The following is an 18,235-nucleotide window of genomic DNA, read 5'->3' on the forward strand; positions in this document are numbered from 1 at the left end:
CCCCAGCAACCACACACACACACAGAAACACATGCAGACTCGCAGGCGGCCGCCCACACGCGGCGCCTGCGTCAGCACCCTCCGGCAGCGCTGCCCGCCTCCAGGACGACAGCTCCCACTGCTGTGCGGGAGGGGGATGGGGGGAAGGGGGCGGTGCGGCGCGTCCACATGGCCCCGCCCACGGCCCCGCTGCCCCGCCCCTTCCCACCCCTACCTGCCCTCCCCCACCGCCACCAGGTCGGGCGGGGCCAAAGCTGGGGGATGGAGAGGAGAGAAGGGGATGTCACTGCTGCCTCTCTGTTCCACTGGCTCTGCTCTGGTGTGTATTGTGGCAGGACTGCGTTCTGTAGTGTGCATTGTGACCGTTCTGAGCATGAGACTCACGGGAGGGGGGCGCGGTCGTGGGCCAACTGGTTATCAGGTAACACTGATAACAGCAGGGGGGAGGGGTTGGAATGTTGGGAAGGAGCTACTGGCCTCCAGGATTTTGCTGCTGGGTTGGTCTTCTTGGGGTCTGGGCAGAAGAGAGGTGGGTGTAGCAGGCAGACGTGGAGTTTCGGGCCTGCTTCTGTCACTTGTCAGCTGTGTGACATTGAGAAAGGGGCCCAGCCTCAGTGTCCTCATGTGTACTAGGGGGGTCACAGTGCTCGCTCTGTGCACCTCAGAGAGACTTGAGAGGATTAAGTTAGTGATCTTGACTGTGAAAGGGTCGCCAGGGAGAGACCTGCCAGGCGCCAGCCAGGTGTTATCCAGCCGTTTCCGGCCGGCTGGAGCAGTGAGGGAAGACAACCACTCTGGCTGATGGCCCATCCTAGTAACGTTCATCCTAGTAACTCCTAGTAACCTTCATGCGGGTTGCTTAAGATGGGCTAGCCCCTTCAGATCTGCCCACAGTGATGTCTCTTGTGACAGTGTGACATGTGGTCAGAGTGCTATTTGGGGGGTTCTGGGCAGGCCCGGCTGTGTGACCTTGGGCAGGTCTTTTCTCCTCTGGCCTCAGAAGCCCACTTGTAAAGAGAGGGGCTTCTTTCCCAGAGCCCTGGAGGCCTCCTGCATGGCAGGCAGGGGCCCCCAAACCTCCCTACTAGAGAGACTTGACCTCTGTCATTTAGTACGTTGGGCTTTACGGGTGAGATGAGGGGTTCTCTGGCTTTACAAATGGCTTTTGATCACCCGCTCCTTCTAAGAGCCTTCCCCACTGAGCTAAACTGAGCTAATCGCTCTGAACCTGCATGATTCCTCCTTGCTGAATCTGGGTGGGAAGAAGGCAGTCTACTCCGCTGTGCAACCTCATGCCAACCACTCAACCTCTCGGAGCTTTGGGTTCTTGGCATCTAAAATGCAGACAATCCTACGTACCTCATAAGTAAGGCTGAGGTGAAAATGAAATAGGATCCCCTACAGGCAGCCCCTAGCCCGGTGCCTGGTACATGGCAGCCACCTAAAGGACAGGCAAGTCCTTCCACTTTCAAGGTTATGACCATCACCTGTGCATGGGGCATGAGTGACTCAGCACTTTAACAGTTGTTTTGTCCCGACCCTGTGATCAAAGGATGAACAAGACAGGGACCCTCCCTCAAGAACTAAGTCACAGTAAAGGCATTCCCAAACCATGGCCTTGACTGTCCAAATCACCCCACTCCCTAGACCCGCCTCCAAAAGTCACCCCTTGCCAGCCCTATGGGGGAGTAGAACTGGCTCCCCAATGGCCTAGGACCCATTTGAGGTCTCCCTCCCACCCCACCTGTCCAGGATTACAGCCTGTGGGTACCATCTGGGCATTCAGTCAGGACAGCCTGTGTTAAAATTCCAGTTCTGCTCTCAACCATGGGACCTTAGACAAGTGGTTCTCAACTGGGGGAGATTTGGCCTCCCAGGGGACACTTGGCAATGTCTGAAGACATATTTGATTGTCATGAGGGGCAGAGGTGCTACTGGCATCTAGTGGGTAGAGACCAGGGATGCTGCAAAGCATCCCCCTGTGCACAGACCGTCCCCCCACCAAAGAATTATCTGGTATCAATAGCGCCAGAGTAGAGAGACCCTGCCTTAAAAGAACGCGTTTCCTCGTCGGTCATATGGGGCTAATGCGGGCTAATGCGGTATGTACGTTGTAGAGCTGTTGTGTAGGGTCAACAAGTTAACGCGGATCCCATTTGCCTGATAACAGGGCTAACAGGTCCTCATACCTACTCCCTGCATGAGTCAGGCTGCCTCTGGAATCCCTCCTGGTCTCATCCTTCTGCTAAGCCCGCTCCGTTGGCCTTGCCTCTTGCCAGGCCAGCGCCTCTGCGTCCTTGCTTGTTGGTCTCCATGCCCCCCTTCTCTCCTTCCTGACCCCAGCCTTCTCAAGCAGCCAGAATCTTACCCTCAGACCCCGTCGCATGCAGCCCCAGCTCCTGCCTCTCCATGTCTCCCGGCCTGCCCTTCCCACACTGCCCCGCCTCACCTCTGCTGGCTGCCCAGCCTCTGCCCAGCCTGTGTCCAGACTTCCTCTGGGCCCCAGTCCACCCCAGCACCTCCCACGCCTCCCGCCAAAGTGGCATGAGATAGTGAAGCACATCTTGGATTTGGACCAGGCTGCCTGGTCCAAGTCTGAGCTTGGCCTATTACTTACTGTCTAGTCTTGGGAAAGTCAGCCTCACCTGTAAAACGGGGACATCCGCTCCGACCCATGAGGTAGTTTTGGGGACCAACCTGAGAATGTAGGTGAAAGCATATAGGTCCTGCTTTATATTTTTATTTTCGTAGTGCTTACCACCTTCTAACAAACTGTAATGTTGTCTATTTATTGCCTATCTCCCTCCATTAGAATGTCACCTCCAAGAGGACAGGGATTTTTGTCTGTTTTATTCACTATTGTATGCTAGTGTCTAGAGCAGTGGGTGGCACATAGTAGGCGTTCAATAAATATTTGTTGGATGAGTGAATTCTCTGTCTCTCTATAAGGCACTTCTATAAAGTCCCTCACTCTACCTCTTCTAAGGACCCTCCTTTCAAATGCTTGTAACTTAATCATTGCAGTATCCCCATTTTATAGATAAGGAAACTGAGGCTGAAAGAAATGCAGTAACTTGCCCAGAGTCACTCTCCTGAAAGTGGCAGGGCCAGATGCATTTGTTCATTTCAAAACACTGAGCACCTCCTGTGCGCCAGGCGTTGGGCCAGTTGTTGGGGACACAGATAACCAAGACTTGGCCCCTTCTGTCCCCACAGCACTTTTGGGAGGAAGGGTCCTCGAGGGAGGCCCAGGATGCTGTGGAAACATTGGAGGGCCCCCCTCCAAGGTCACTGGTCTTCAAGACAAGAGCTCCTTCACTGCCCAAACCATCCCTTGGACTCACCCACTATGTTCTGATTATGCTCCAGCTCCCAGGCTTCTGGAACCCATTTAGAATTCATTTGGCAGGTCAGGGTCCTATACTGCCCTTTAGCCACTGTGCTTGGTCCTGCCTTTTCCTGTGTTTTTCCCACCAGCGAGCAACTGCCTTGAGACCAAGCAGAGTAGCCACTCTGGCCAGATGAGGAAACTGAAGCCCAGAGAAGTCAGTAGCAGATGTATTATCTGTCACATAGTAGGTGAGCGGCAGGACTGGGACCTGGGGTCCACCCAGTCCCAACTTGCCACGCTCCCCCCAGCAGGCTCCGTCCTCTGAACTGGCCTCTTCCACTTTCTCCTGCTTCTCTGGGACTGGGGACCTGTACCCTGGCAGGGGGAGAGCAGACGTGGGATCCAGAGTTAGGACTGAGTATTCAGGAGAAAGGCCAGCTTTGAAGCTCAGATTTAGGATTGAGGTCATTTTCGTGGTGGTGAGGCCCGGGACTCTGGAAAGGGCCTAGAGTGAAATTTGGGGTGGGGTTCCTCCCACCTCTCTTCTGCCTCTTTACCCCAAAGATGAGGAGGTCCGGGATAGGAAAAGTTAAGTGTGGTTTTGCTTCCCCAGCCAAGAGGGGAAGCCAGACCAGGGGGGGGGGGGCCGGGCGGGGGGGGGGGCGGGCGCGCTGTGAGTGTGGTGGGGGCTGAGGCAGTGGGACTGCAGGAGCCCTGCCCCTCACATTTCACTGGCTCTCCCACCCCCTCCTCCACTCCTGGTTTGGGAAACAGAAGAGGGAGAAGCAGAACAAGACTGTTTTGTCTGGGGAGCCCAGGGTGGGTGCCACACCCTGGGAGAGAGGTAACTGAGTCCTGGGTCCCTCACATGGGTGCATCCTGGATGCTCTGCACTGCGCAGGACCCTCCTAGAGCTGGGAACCTGAGCATCCCCGCCCTTCCTGAGGCCCCTCCCTAAACACTCAGAGCCCTTGCCTTAAGCCCACTGCAGCCCCTCTCGTCCATCTGAGGCCAGCTCCAGAACCCACAACAGAGGGCCTGACCAACTCTGCTTCCTTTGCATATTACAGAAACCCTGGTTCCTCATCAGAATAAGTTGTGGGTTGCCAGGGGCAGGGCACCCATGGCTTCCAGAGCCTCAGCTCTGCCACCTCTTAGAAAAGATAATGTGGCTGGTGGGGCCAGACCCAGGATTAGGGGACGAGAGTGGAAGACTGACCAAAGGGGTCCTTGGTGAGGACCAAGGATGGAGGCTGTGGAGCCTGGGGTGCGGGCCTGGGGACCTGGGTGATCCTGTTTTGTGCGAGGGCCTGGCCCCTCCCCAGAGCCAGCTGTGAAGTAGACCTGGCTGGGCAGGAATGTAGATAAGTGCAGTGCTGGCCTTTGCATCCAGCAAGGTTGTGGGGGCTTTGCTGTCCCTGTTCCCCACTAACCCCTTTCTGGATGAAACCAGGATGGAAACTCACCACTGGCCATCCAGCCCCCTGCTCTGCTCCCATTTTCAGGCCCCTTTAGGAACCACAAAAATCTAGGACCTGATGTCCTGGCAACGTGATGAGTGCACACACAGCTCTGGTATCTGTTTTAAATTATCCATTAAAATAAGTACAGTCCTGGAAAAAGAAAAAAAATCAGTACAGCCCTGGATTTGGCAGGGTGGGGTAAGCGGTAGGAGGGACTGAAGGGGGAGGGTCCTACACAGCCTCTTTTCCCAATTGCTTGGGTCCAAAGGAAGGTGGTCAGGGGATGGACCTCAGAATCTGGAACTTCGCTGTGTGCCCCCAGGGATTCCTTCCCCACCCCACCCTGGCATTCTGAGATGGCAGCTTTGAATGGGCTGCCCACGTGTGTGTGGGGGGGTAGGGGTGACTCACTATTACTATGGGGAGGAAAGGGGGAGCTGGTGGTGGAAGAGTGAGTCACCCCGATGGGCACCAGCCTCAGCCCTCCCCCCCCCTTTCCTGGATCTGTCTGCCTAGCGCCCTCCCTTGCTTTACATCCACTTTCCCTCTCCCTCCACCCCCACCTTTCGCCCACCCACTCTCGCCCCTTGGCTCTGCCCTTTACCCCCAAGGCCTGGGGCAGTGGGGGCAGGCTTGCAGCCGGGAGCGCTGAGCAAGCGGGAACCAAAACGCGAGCTTCAGCGAAGCCCCGGGCAGACTGAGGTGCGAGGGAGAGGGTGGGGCTCCCCTCCGCCCGGGCTGGGCTGTCCTCTGCTCTGCTCGCCACTCCCGCCCCAACCCCATGGGTATGCGACGGCTCCTTTAAGAGCAGTGGCCCCTCCTCCCATTCCCAGGACCTATTAGAGCCTTTGCCCAGACGCCGGTGACTCAGTGTTCGCGGGAGCGCCGCAGCCACTGCAGCCAACCCGGATCCCACGTCAGACAGCGCCGGGCCCAGATCCCCACGCCTGCCAGGAGCAAGCTGAGAGCCTGCCGGCCGGCGCGCTCCGACCCCGACCCCGGCCCCGGCCCCGGCCCGCCTCTGTCCTTCGTCCCGAGCCCCGCGCCCTTCCCGGGATCCCTGCCCCGCGGGCAGCACTGCCACCCTGCCGGCCATGGAGACTCCGTCCCAGCGGCGCGCCACCCGCAGCGGGGCGCAGGCCAGCTCCACCCCGCTGTCGCCTACCCGCATCACGCGGCTGCAGGAGAAGGAGGACCTGCAGGAGCTCAATGACCGCCTGGCCGTCTACATCGACCGCGTGCGCTCGCTGGAGACGGAGAACGCAGGTCTGCGCCTTCGCATCACCGAGTCGGAGGAGGTGGTCAGCCGCGAGGTGTCCGGCATCAAGGCCGCGTACGAGGCCGAGCTCGGTGATGCCCGCAAGACCCTCGACTCGGTGGCCAAGGAGCGCGCCCGCCTGCAGCTGGAGCTGAGCAAAGTGCGCGAGGAGTTCAAGGAGCTTAAAGCGCGGTGAGTGGGACCAGGTGGCCGCACGCCCAGGTGGTGGTGTGTGGGCGGACTGGTCACCCCTGCCCGGCCCCAGGAGGCTGATAACTTTGCCATATAGTCTCCTCCCTCCCCGGAACTGCCCCTAGCGGGTGACTGGCAGTGCCAAGGGAAATCGGCAGGACAGGACAGAGAAGGGAGGGGTCTCTGGGAGATGGGTATCCAAGCGTGAGGGCATCAGGGCCAAGGAGGGGTTGGTGGTAGGCCCGTTCAGTCAGGGGAAGGTTTGCCAGCCATTTGGAGCGGCGGGGAGGGACTTGAGCAAAGCAGAACTGACCCCACCAAGTCTAAGAAGTCTGGGCACCGCAGGACACATTGCAGTGGGTGAAAGGGTCCAGTTAGAACTTTCTTGGCACGCTTGGCACAGTGCCAGTTTTGCCCAGCCTGGGTCTGAATACATGAGGTCCACTAAGACAAACTCCCAAGTTGGCAGATGTCCACTGGTGCTGGAGAGAGGTCACCAAGTCAGGGTGACAACCCCCACACACACACCGCAGGGGCATGGAGGTGGCCCCGTTGGCCCGGCCCTATCTGGGTTCTTTCTAAGACCTGGGAAACTCTCCTTCACTCGCTGCATTTCTGGGACCTTCCCTGGACTGACAGCACCCCCAAACAGCTCCAGGAGAGTGGATCCCAGCTCAGGCTCCCCCGCAGCTCCCACAGCCCTTGGCCTGCTTGGCCCAGGAATGCAAGGGAGGGAGGCAGAGGCTCCCACTCAGGAAGTTGTGTTGTGCCCAGGTCTGGCTGCCCGGGCGGGCAGCTTCCCCGCCCTCTGCCTGGTGTCTTGGAGGGTTTAGGGCTCTGTCCCTCTCGGTCTCCCCCTCTTGGGGTGAGCCACTTTCATTTTCCCAGCCAGGCCCAACCGCTTTTCCTCTGTCCCATCCTCTCAGTCTGACTTTTTTGGTCTTGGCCTTAATAAACCGGGAATACAGTGACATTTTTGAAATCCAGCCGTTGGAAGCTTTAGGCCACTCCTCCCTCACCCATCCCGGCCCGGCCCCACCCTACCCCACCCTACTTGACTCCACCCTCTTCTAAAAAGACCTTTGGAGCCTGGAAGTTTAGCCCCTCTACAGCCCCCCAGGAATTTGGTTTCCTCCTGTCTGCTGCCCTTTTCGCCATGAAGACCTAACCCAAAGAGAACTAATGGTGCTTGCAGACCCGCGGTTGTGGGGGCCCTATGGTTTGACTTCCCCTTATCTTCTCCAAACTTTTGCTCTTAGCTCTCTAGACACCCCTTCACCAGCCCCCAGCCCAGGGGGCGTGTGGCGGATCCATGTCTTGTAAAGAGTAGTGAGTTGCTAGTTGTGTGGGGAGATGGGCTTTTATTCCTGTTGAAAGGGGTCGCTCCTGTCTTTTTCACTAGTGATGTGGACAATTTAGTTAGTAGGACAGACAGGAGGTAAGCTGGGGGAGTCCCACAGAGTGTCAGTGTTCGAAACCTGTCCACTCAACCACCTTCGCAGAGCCCGGCGAAGGGCTTTCCTGGCTGATGGGGGAAGCTAAGCCAGCCACAGCAGTCTGTCTCCCCTGCCTTCTGGTGCAGCTGTCCAGGCCTGGGACACCAGGCGGGGGTGTGCGCACGTGGGGTAGGGGCGGGGGTGGCGTGTGTACATGTTATATTTAGCCACCTGCCTCTCTTCTCCCCCACTGATCCTGGCTGGGGAGGCTGGGCTTCCGGCAAAGGGGGGTGGATTTGCACACCTGGATCCTAGGCTGATGGGCGGCGGCAGGGTGGAGACAAAGAGGGCTCAGACTGGGGTGACAGTCACCTTCTGTGTTCCCAGTGGGAGGAGCTAGGATTTGTTGCTCCCTTTCGCATCTGCTGTGCTCAGGGTGAGGTGGAGAAGAGTAGAATGAAGAATTTGGAAGAGGAGGAGAGGCCTGTCTTGTCCCAATTTCTCCCATTAAAACCTGGAGAGAAGGTGTTTAATTAGAGCTCCAAGTTCAGGGCAAGGTTTGTGTTGGGATACAGAGCTGTCTGTAAGCTCCTGTGGTCCGGCCTGGGTACCTCGACCACACCCAGGGGTTTGGGATGCCCTCTTATTGAGCTGGATTGTGGGCTCCAAGCAGCACCACTCCCCCCACAAACACACATACGCACATTCTTTCTATCCTGGAGCCGAAGTGTAGGGAGAACTGGGAAGGCCTGCCTGGGGTCCAGGCTTGGAGCAGGGCCCCACCCCAGGCAAGACAGCTGGGTGGGTGACTCAGCCTGCCCCCCTCCCTCCTGCCCTGGTGGCTTTACAAGAGACAGCAGATGTCTCAGAGGGAGGGATGGGGGCTTGAATATCTGCATCCCCGCCCTTCCCCCTGCTCCCCACTCCCCACAGTGATGTCCTGGGATCCTTTCCTGTCTCCTTCCTTGGGACCTCTGTGGTGGTCTGGAGCCAGGACTCCGGACGGGCAGTGTGCACAAGTGTCCTAGAGCTGAGGCCAGAGTTACGGGCTTGGGCTGCAGGACGGTGCCTGGCTCTTCCCGTGCGGAACTGGTGGAGGAAGGGTGAGTCAGAAGTGGGGAGCTCCCAGGCCCACAAAGCAGAAGCACCTCTTCCCACCGGACGAGGCCCCCGTGCTTGACAACTTCCTGGATTGCCCACCTCAGGCAACAGCCTGGTGGGGACAGGCAGTGGGCACAGGCCCAGGTCCATCCACACTCTCTCATCAGGGTATGAACAGAGAGGTGCAGAGACTTGTTCTATGTCACACAGCAAGGGAGTGACAAGTGAAGACTGGAGCCCAGGTCCACGTCTGACTTCCAGTTGAGTGCTCATACCATTAAACCTACCCCTCTCACTTGGGGAACAGGTTGCAGGGTCGGGAGGGTGGAGTGGGGTGGCTGAGGCTCCCTCCTGCTCTGGACCAGTGACGCCTCAGCGCTCTGCCATCGTTCTGCCAGGGCTTGTTAACACTTGGTCAGCGGCTTTTGTACCTGGAAAGACCCAGGATCCCGTCAGGCCATGGATCTGAAAACAGAGCTCTGGGAGGGGAGCCTGGTGATTCCCAGCTTGGGACTTGTCCGCACAATTGTCTGCTTGGGTCTGAAAGAGGCTGTGCCTTTGATGGAGGCCTTTGAGGATACCTGGGCCCCAGTCCTCACCTGAGGGAGCCTCCTGATGTCATCTCTGCCCCCCCGCCCTGCTCCCCCAAGTCCACATTCCGATTCAAAGGGCAAGAAGAAGGTGAGCTAAATCCGGGGCTGAGCAGTACTTCAGGAGCCCAAGAGAAGCAAGAGATAATAATTCCTCCGAGGGCCCCGACAGCCTTCCCGTGATCAGGACCCCTGGGTAGCACTTCCCTGGCCTCCAGGAAGTCTGAGACTCACTCTTGTTTGGGATGTGTCCATTGTCCCCATTCCCAGTCCCACCCCCAGTGATTCAGTAGCTCAGTGTCAGGGCTGAAGCCAGGGACAGCTGGGAGAACAACTGGTAGAGACGACTTCACCTACCAACAGTGCCCTCTTCTGTCCTCTGCCTCACCCCCTCCTCCCCCAGCCCCTTGCCACCTCCAGCAGCTGCAGCAGCCAAGACCAGGTCTAGCTCAGAGGCCCAGACACCAGCATAGCTCATCTGATTCCTACCTGCCTGGGCCCCAGTATACTGATGGGGACACAGGCCAAGCTCTAATACCTTGGAGCTATCCATAGAGAGGCTAGGGGAGGTTTTAGGGTCTCACCCCTGAATGAGGTTGGTCACCAACCAAATGACAGGTAGTGTGAGGCAGTGGAAACAGCCCTGGCCCTGGGTGGCCTTCATTCTAGGCTCGGCCCTGCCACTAAATTGCTGTGTGACCTTGAGCAAATCACCTCCCCTCTCTGGGTTTCCTTAGCAATAAAAGGAAGGGGATAGAGCAGGTCTCCAGAGATCCCTCAGCTTCCAAAGTAGTACCGTGGCCCCCAAAGTGAACAAACAGTCCTCTAACATGCCAGGCTATAAATATTAAAATCAAAAGTAATGCATGTGAATATAATTAACAGCCAATGCTATTGTCAATAGAAATATTTCCCACAAGCTATGGGATTAAAAGTACTAAGGCTCTCTCTGTCTCTAAGAAAGTTTATTAGAAATGGTTAGTTATGCTATTACACTCTTGGCTTAGACTTTGCTTTTATTGCTTGTAGCAAAGGACAGTTCAGGGCAGTGCGAAGGGCTGTTTCACGAAGGAGAAAGAATGTCCCATTGACCTGTCTTGGGAAGGGAGGGAGGCCCTGGGAAAGGCAGGGCTGTTAGCTTACCGCCGGCCAGAATTAGACAGCATGTTTCTGGAGTCGGACGAGGGGCGGCATGACCTTGAGCTGCCCACCTCCAGCCCTCGCTGCACCCATGCTGTGGCTGGGCTGTGTGAGGAGGTCTCGGCCCTTACCAATCCCTCAAGGAGGACAGTTTGGGAAGGAGGCGGGCCTGGGGGCCTCCCCGTCCCTTTGTGGGAGAGGAAGCCCAAATCCTGCCTGTGGAAGCCAGGAATACTTCTGGCTGGGATCCCAGGCCCAGCCCAGGGGCTGAGTCACGGTATAGGGCAGAGTGGGGAGCGAACAGGAGACCCGGAGCTTGTTCAGTCCAAGAAAATGAAAGGGTGGCCTTTTCTTGAAACTAGGGTGGGTGTTCTTGCTGAAGGGATGAGGGTGTAAGTCAGACGGGGGACACATGGAGGGGGGCCAGGACATATGAGTCCCTTTGGGGCTGGCTTAGGGGAACTGGAGACCCTTGGTTTCGAGGGGCCTGGTTCTGGGCAGTGGAGAGGAGGCAGCTCAGGATTGCCGAGGCCCCCTCCCCCCCCCACTTTCCCCTTTCTCTGACACGCTAAGCTGCCACCCTCTGCCGGCTGGGGAGAGAGCTGCAGCTTCCTAGGCTGGAGCTGGAAGGAGCTGGAATGCAGTGAGACCAGAACTCCTACATCCGCCCTCCCCCACCTCCGTCCTTGATCTTGGGGTGCAGCCCATCCCCTCCCACTGCAGTCAGCGTTCATAACCAGGAGCCACCAGATGGAGGGTTAATATGTCCTGAGAAGGGACTGCCGAGTCGCCTTCTTGTGGGTGTACCCTAAGTGTCCCTGCCTTTGGCCAGTGGGCCCCCCACGGGGCGGCCATCCCGCCCCACTCCATGGCCCCACTTTTGGTCTGTCCCCAGGCCTCACCCCTGCATTTTTGTGACAACACAGGAGTGCTTTCTGGAGAGAAGGGCCAAGAAGAAGGAAAGTGGTGTTTGGCAGGGGACCCTGAGGGAGCGGGTGGTCAGGACGCCAGCCGCCTGTTGCCCATAACCCTGGTTTCTTGGCCGGTGGCTGCAGGCAGCTCCCACCTCTGTACCCTGCCACATTGGTATCCCCAGCAGCTATGCCTCAGGCCGGGCCCCCTGCCAGGCCCCGCGTTTGCACTTGTCACCAGACCCCTGTCCCCCTTCTCAGCACCCATACCCCCATTCCAACCCTCCCTCTGCTTGGATTAAGACCCAGTTTTGTCTGAGGAGAGGACAGCTGAGAGCCTGGTGGCTCTGAAAGGGGATCAGATGGGCCTCAGGCCCCGACCATGTGTAGCGGCTGTCACACCCAAGAGAGGCGTGTGGAAGCAGGGCCATGGCTGCTGTGGGTGCGTGTGCTCGAGTGCGGAGGTCGGCAGTGGGGGGGGGTCCGTGGGGGGCTACCATATACTTTCTGGGTGTAAGACATTCGGACCCTCACAGGGTGGAGTTCAGGGGGGGCTCGAGGTCCTAGAACACCTGCCCTCACTTCCTCTTTTTAAGAACTCCTTTCCAGGGAGGGAAGGTGCCTTGAATACCAGAGCTGAACGGGGAAGCCAGATGTCCCAGGCTTCCCACATCCGGCCCTGACCTGAAAGTGAGGGCAGACCCACAGACCAGCCAAGAAACCAAGCCGTGGTTCCTTTTGGGGATGGGGGACGTCAGACCTCATGGCTTTGTTGTGGGAGTGTGTTTGAGGCTGGCTTCTCTGGGCCTCTGTGACACTCTCACTGGGGTGTCTCAGTCAGCAAGGCAGAGGTCGCCGCCACGTGTCCCAGCCTCTCTTCCTGGGTGTCTCCGCGCCACCCTCTTCGCCCTGTCCGTGTTCTGTCCTGTGTGCTGTGAGTGTCCGGAGGTGACTGGGTGGGCAGGTTTTTCATGTCAGAGCCTGCCCTTCTCCAGGCCTCGGTTTCCCCATCTATAAATGTGCAGGACTTGGCCCAGGAGGAGGTCCCTCTAGAGGCCTTGAGCATATGAACCTCCTGGTGTCAGGGCATCAGGGGACAGACAGAAAAAGCCCCAGAGACACAATGTAACTGCAAACAATAAGCCAGTAGATAAAACAACACTTGACTGCTTGGGGAAGGGGAGCCAGGGGGCTGGCTGAGGGGGTATTTGGATAAATGGAGGGAGGGTGGGAGGGGCGGAGGGAAGGGAGATATATTCCAAGGGAGCAGTGGCTGGACCCTGCAGGAGGCTTGGGGTGGCCACAGGAGCTGCCCCATCACCAGGCAGGAAGTCAGCCTGGCCAGAGGTCTAGAGGCTGGGGATAGGGGAGAGCTGTCCCTCAGCCAGCGACCCACCGAGCCAGCCCAGCCACAGGGGGCGCCCTTTCCTGTGAGGCAGGGATGCAGGGCTCAGACCTGTGCTCTCCTGCCCCCTGGGGACCACCTCTTGCCCAGGGTCTGCGAGCAGCCATGGGGAACTCCGTTGGTCTGGTGGTCGGTGAGGCCGAGGGCCAGAGGTGTGGCCTGCAAGGGAACTGGGATGGGTCTGAGGGAGCCCCCTTGGCCATTTTCCCCTCCACTTCTTATTTTAGCCCCTTTATCTCTGCTCCCCTGTCTCTTCCTCAGCCCAGGCAGGAAATGGGGGCCCTCCCTGGGGCCTAGCAAGTTGCTCCCAGCCACTGGGCCCAAACAAGCCTGCTGAGGCTCTGGCTTCCATATCTGGCATCGAGCTGGGCTGAGGAGTGTGACTCAGCGGGCGGGCCAGTGCCTGGCCCGGTGCCCATCCAGCCCCTTTGCTGCGCTGGGCGCCTTTCTTCCCCAAAAGCAGCCCCCAGAGTGCTGGCCTGCAGAGGCCTGGAGCCGGGCTTCCCCGTCCCGCCAGCCTCAGCCCCGCAGGCCCCCGGCTCCCCTGTCTACCCTATTCTTGTCCTCACAGCTGCCTTGCCCTCCACCCCCCCCCCACTGTCTTCCCTCCTTCAGAGATCAGATCTGCCAGCTGTGGGAAGAGTTAGCAACAGGATGCCCAGCCCTTCTTGTCTCATGGGGTGGTAGGGATGGGCCAGTCCTGTGCTTGAGGAACCTGCAGACGACAGGGAAAGAGTGGCCCCCCTCGCCACCCCCCCACCGGCATGGCACGGGGCCTGGGGCAGGACGTGGGCAAAGCCAGCGTCTCCCCTGTGGACACTAGAGGATTTCCCGACCCCTGCCCGGCTATTGTCGGCCTGGGGATGACTCACCTGTGGGGCCCGTTTCCCACCCTGCCCAGCTCCCCTCGCCTGCCCCACCCAGTCAGCACGTGCCCAGCTCTCCCACCGCCAACCCCCAGAGGACTCCGGCCCAGCCAGGCAGCACCACCACCCTGGGCGGAAACCCTGGCCGATGTGTGTGGGGTCCTGGCTGGGTCTGAAGACCCCAGCTAGGGAGGGGCTGGGCGGGCGAGCCCGAGGAGGATGTAGGGGAGCCATCTCGGGGAGTGCGTGTGGCTCGCTGGCCACAGAGCGCCCGAGGTCTGAGTCATAAGCCATGAATGATAGTGGCTTCTTCCCCCACAGACGGGAGCTCCCCACATCTGGCCAAGAAAACCGCAGAGGCTGTTCTCGCTCCTCTGTGCTCATCGTCTCCCTGTGTGTGAGCCTGTGTCTCAGCCCTGGAACGGCCCCCAGGCGGGAGAGCAAAGCAGCCCCCTTAATTTCTTCGGAGACCATTATAGCGTGACAGGTGCTGAAGCAGCACTTGGTCCCAGTGGGGTCCCGACTTGCTGCCGGACACAGCTCTCCCTGCCTCATTTTCCCCAACCACATAGCAATAGCCTCTGTCTTGTAGGGAGGCTGTGAAGACCACGTTAACAGTGTAAGGTTTAGGGCAGCACCTGGTACCTGTATATGTGTTCACCGTTTTATTATTATTAATGATCATTATTATTACCACCACCCAACCTTTGGGAGCAGCAGGAAGGGAAGAGATTAGACAGTCCTGTACCCGTTCGACTGTAAGCTCCCGGAGGGCAGGGAGCGTGCACCTCTGTTCCCCGCGCGCGCTCGCTGTCAGCCTGGCACAGCCACGGAAGGGGTGTGTCCAAGCAGGACTCCCGGAGTTCCCCTTCTGGTGTCTGGGGAGGCAGGACTGGGGAAGAGACGCCCTTGGGCTGCCTCCTGAAAGCCTCGCTTTTCCTGCTTCTCCCAGCTCAGGCTGGCTCTGCCTCTCTCTAGACCTGTGGCTCAGGAAGCAGTGAAGTGGGGGGGGGGGGAGTCCTGGTCAGCAGCCAGAATTGACCATGCCCCTGTCCCTGTCATGCCTGACACGGGGCCCTTTACCTTTCTCCTCCGTGCCTCAGTGTCCTCATCTGAGGAAGGAGGGGGTGGCGCTGAACCCTCTCCAAGCTGCTTCCAGTTCTCTAAATTCTGGGAGCCCCTGTACTGCCGGCTGCGGTGGTTAGCCTGCAGGGCGGAGGGGCTGCCTCTGGGAGCCCTTGCCGGCTGGGAATCAACCCAAGGAGCTCAGGGTCCATGCCTGCCGCATCGCTTCCCTTTACCAGAGGTTTTTCTTCTTTCTCCTCCTCCCCCTGCAGCTGCCTCAGCTTCGGAAAAGTTCTGAAGTCATGGAAAGTTGGGGCTGTGCTCCCAGCCAGGCGCGGGCCGGATGGCAGCCAAAACCTGAGCTGGGTTTTGACTTTATTTTTAGCTTTTCTGGCTGAGCCGGAGGAGGGGAAACGTCCTCCAGTTCTGGAAGGGCCTCTTTTTTACAGGAGACAGACCCTGTTGCATTAAACAGCTTGTTCTGAGGTGTGGCCAGAGGCCTGGACAGGAACAGGCATGCCAGCTGGGGCAGCCTGTCTGACGTCACTCTGTCCCCTCCCAGTGGAGACCGGCCGAAGGGGAGGTGGCTCCTGTCTGAAGCCTCCTCAGGTGGCAGAGCACGGCTTCAGTCTTGGCCTGGCCTGAGCGTCCAAGTCTGTCCTCCCGCCTGCTCCACAGTGAATCGTTAGGTCTCCTGGAGCTTAGCAGTCCTGCGGCAGCAGAAGCATGTTGGCAGCGCCACTTTTCTCCTTTCCAGGATAGAATTTTTCCCCTGCCCACGTTTGGTTTTCCTTTCCCCCCATCTGCTGTGGTGGGCTTGCACTGAAGGACTGATGTGTTACAGATGGCAGCTGGGACCAGGCCCCACGGCTCTCCCCCCACCCTCTGGGTCTCCCGCTTTCCCTCACCAGACACTGGCGAAGGGATCGTCACATCTGGAGAGTTCTTAGGTTCTTCAGAGGTTTTTAAGAAAATAGGCCCCCTCTGTTTCTCCAGTTCACTATTCAGCAAAAATAATCAGAGGCCCAGAAACGGGGGGAGTGGCAGAGGCAGCCCCGGTTCGCTGGGTTCTAGCTAAGGCTTTACCCTGTTTGAGGGGTGAGGAGGTTCAAGGCTGGGGTGCAGGTGGGCCAGGAGGTGTGGGGGCTGTATCTGCAGCCAGATGCTGAGGCTTGTGGTGGACGGGTGGGGCTCGGCATTCTCTGGGCTCTGATGAAGTCCAGATGGGGGATGGGGGAGGCTGGAAGCCCTGTGCCCCACCCAGAATAGGAGACCCAGACTGTATCTGAGAAAGGGAAGGCTCCATGCCACGCCTGGTTACCCTCATCCCAGGTCTCTCTGACCTCTCACCAGACTCTCCCGCCCCACAGTCCCGAGAGTGTAAAAGGGACTAGGAGAGGTGACTGACACCGTTGGGGCTCAAACTGAGAAGCGGTAGGGACACATAGACCCCAGGGCTGGGAACCTGGCTGTCTGGATCTCTGCTGGGACGGAGGCTTGGCTGAATAAAAAGCGGGTGGAGTCTGGGAGGAGAAGGTTCAGGCCCTGTGTGGGAAGGGGCAGGAGACAAAGGTGGCCCTGTCTCTTTGGGAAGGAATGGGAGGGGAGAGGGAAAAGCATTCATCTCACGGGACCAAGCTTTGCCCTTGGCCCCAGGCACGTTCCTGAGCACTGAGTCATGGGAAGGGTGGAGAAGCAGGAAAGGGGTTTGGGGGACCTTGGGGAAAGTGGGAGTCCAGCCCCAGAGGCTGGCAGATGCAGACAAATCCAAACCCAGGACGCCCTCTGCTGGCAGTTGGAGGCACAGCAGAGCTGACCGGCCTCTCCCTGGGGAACCTGGCTCTCTACGGACACAGACTCCTCCCCTTCAACCCGCTCTTCCCTTGCTTCTTTAGCAATACAAAGAAGGAGGGAGACCTGCTGGCTGCCCAGGCCCGGCTCAAGGACCTGGAGGCTTTGCTCAACTCCAAGGAGGCCGCACTGAGCACCGCCCTCAGCGAGAAGCGCACGCTGGAGAATGAGCTTCATGACCTGCGGGGCCAAGTGGCCAAGGTGAGGCCACCTCCCCAGGCGCCGCCGGGACCCCGCCTGACACCCAGCACCACCACCACACACATGCATACTCACTCTGCTTCCCCAGTTGCTCTCAGGAGGTGCCTGGTCTGACCTGTCCCCGGGTCTCAGAGCCATTCACCGGCCCTCGCATCACTGCACCTCTCCAGACCACACTCTTTCTGCCTAGCACACTGAAGTTAAAATAATCCACAAGCCATTTCCATTTAACTGCAATGATTTGTGCCTGGCCCTGGATGCCTCCCGGGCCACCCTCATAGAGAGCAGTGACCTCGCTGGGGGCAGGAGAGGAGCGTGGGCCATCCACAGAGACCCGCCGGGAGCTGGCGGTACATCACAGGCGGGACACACGTTCTTAATGCTTGGCGTGTGTATGGTGGTCTTTACTTTCAAAACACTCTGCTGTCTATTCTATCCTCTAACCTCTCATGTCCCAAGCTGGGGACCAGAATCAAAGCTGCTGGCTTGTTCCCAGTTTCACAGCCTTCTGTGCACAGAGCCGGGCCAGCACTAGTCAACTGCCCAGCTTCCGTCCTGGGCTCTCTGCCCTCCCAGGCTCTGCCACCACAATACACCATGGACAGACCGTTAGATGCCAGCAGGTTGACTACAGAACCAAGCCTGGGCCGTTCTCTTCCGAGTCCTTGCCTCTGGTTCCACCCTGCCCCCAGCCCTTCCCAGCAGTACTGGCCAGCCTGTGCTTTCTAGATGAAGATCTAAGAAGGGGCCCCCCCGTGCTCAAACTCCAAAGGGTCTTTTCAGGGCACATAAGGGCGCACCTCTTCATGATCCAGCCCGACCACATCCTTCAGGCGTCAGCGGGACTGCCCCTCCTGAAGACCCCAAAGGGCACGTGTCCCTTCAGACCTCCGTGCCTTTGCCCCTGTTCTCTTCTGCCCTGCAGTCACGGCAGTGTCCCTCCCCAGGTCCCACTCACCTGTCCTTCAGGTCTCAGCCTCTTGGAGCCCTTCCCAAACCCTCCTCTACTGTCCCAGGCACACTTTGGTTCTGGACTTCGGACATACCTCCTTTATGGCAACTGCTGTGGTATGCCAGAGAGAGCAGATGCTATCTCCCCTCTGAGCGCAGTACCTCCCGGAGTGGCTGCTGCGAGTGAGGACACAGCACTACCTCTGTGGGCATCCAAGGCTCTCTCTCCTCTGTCACACATAGAAAGGGATGCACTGGGGGCAGCCCACTTCTCGGCCTCCTTCCAGCTCTGATGTCCTCTGACCCCTCTGCCCGACCTCTGTCCCCTCCTCTCAGCTTGAAGCAGCCCTGGGTGAGGCCAAGAAGCAGCTTCAGGACGAGATGCTGCGGCGGGTCGATGCTGAGAACAGGCTGCAGACTCTGAAGGAGGAACTGGACTTCCAGAAGAACATCTACAGCGAGGTGGGTCCTGCA

The 18,235-nt window shown here is 58.7% G+C and overlaps 1 protein-coding gene across 2 annotated transcripts in view; it reads left to right on the forward strand.

Annotated features, from left to right (window-relative positions):
* The window catches only part of LMNA (lamin A/C), a 38,838-nt gene that overhangs the window by 15,572 nt on the left and 5,031 nt on the right, over positions 1-18,235 (forward strand). For both annotated transcript variants that reach the window (XM_074319139.1, XM_019711154.2), the window contains exons 2-4: positions 5,628-6,244; positions 16,654-16,810; positions 18,098-18,223. In XM_074319139.1, the coding sequence (XP_074175240.1) occupies positions 5,889-6,244; positions 16,654-16,810; positions 18,098-18,223 (639 nt within the window). In that variant the 5' untranslated portion in view covers positions 5,628-5,888. The remainder of the gene's footprint in view (positions 1-5,627; positions 6,245-16,653; positions 16,811-18,097; positions 18,224-18,235) is intronic.

This window comes from Rhinolophus sinicus, linkage group LG14, assembly GCF_036562045.2.
Source record: "Rhinolophus sinicus isolate RSC01 linkage group LG14, ASM3656204v1, whole genome shotgun sequence".
NCBI classification, from domain to species: domain Eukaryota; kingdom Metazoa; phylum Chordata; class Mammalia; order Chiroptera; family Rhinolophidae; genus Rhinolophus; species Rhinolophus sinicus.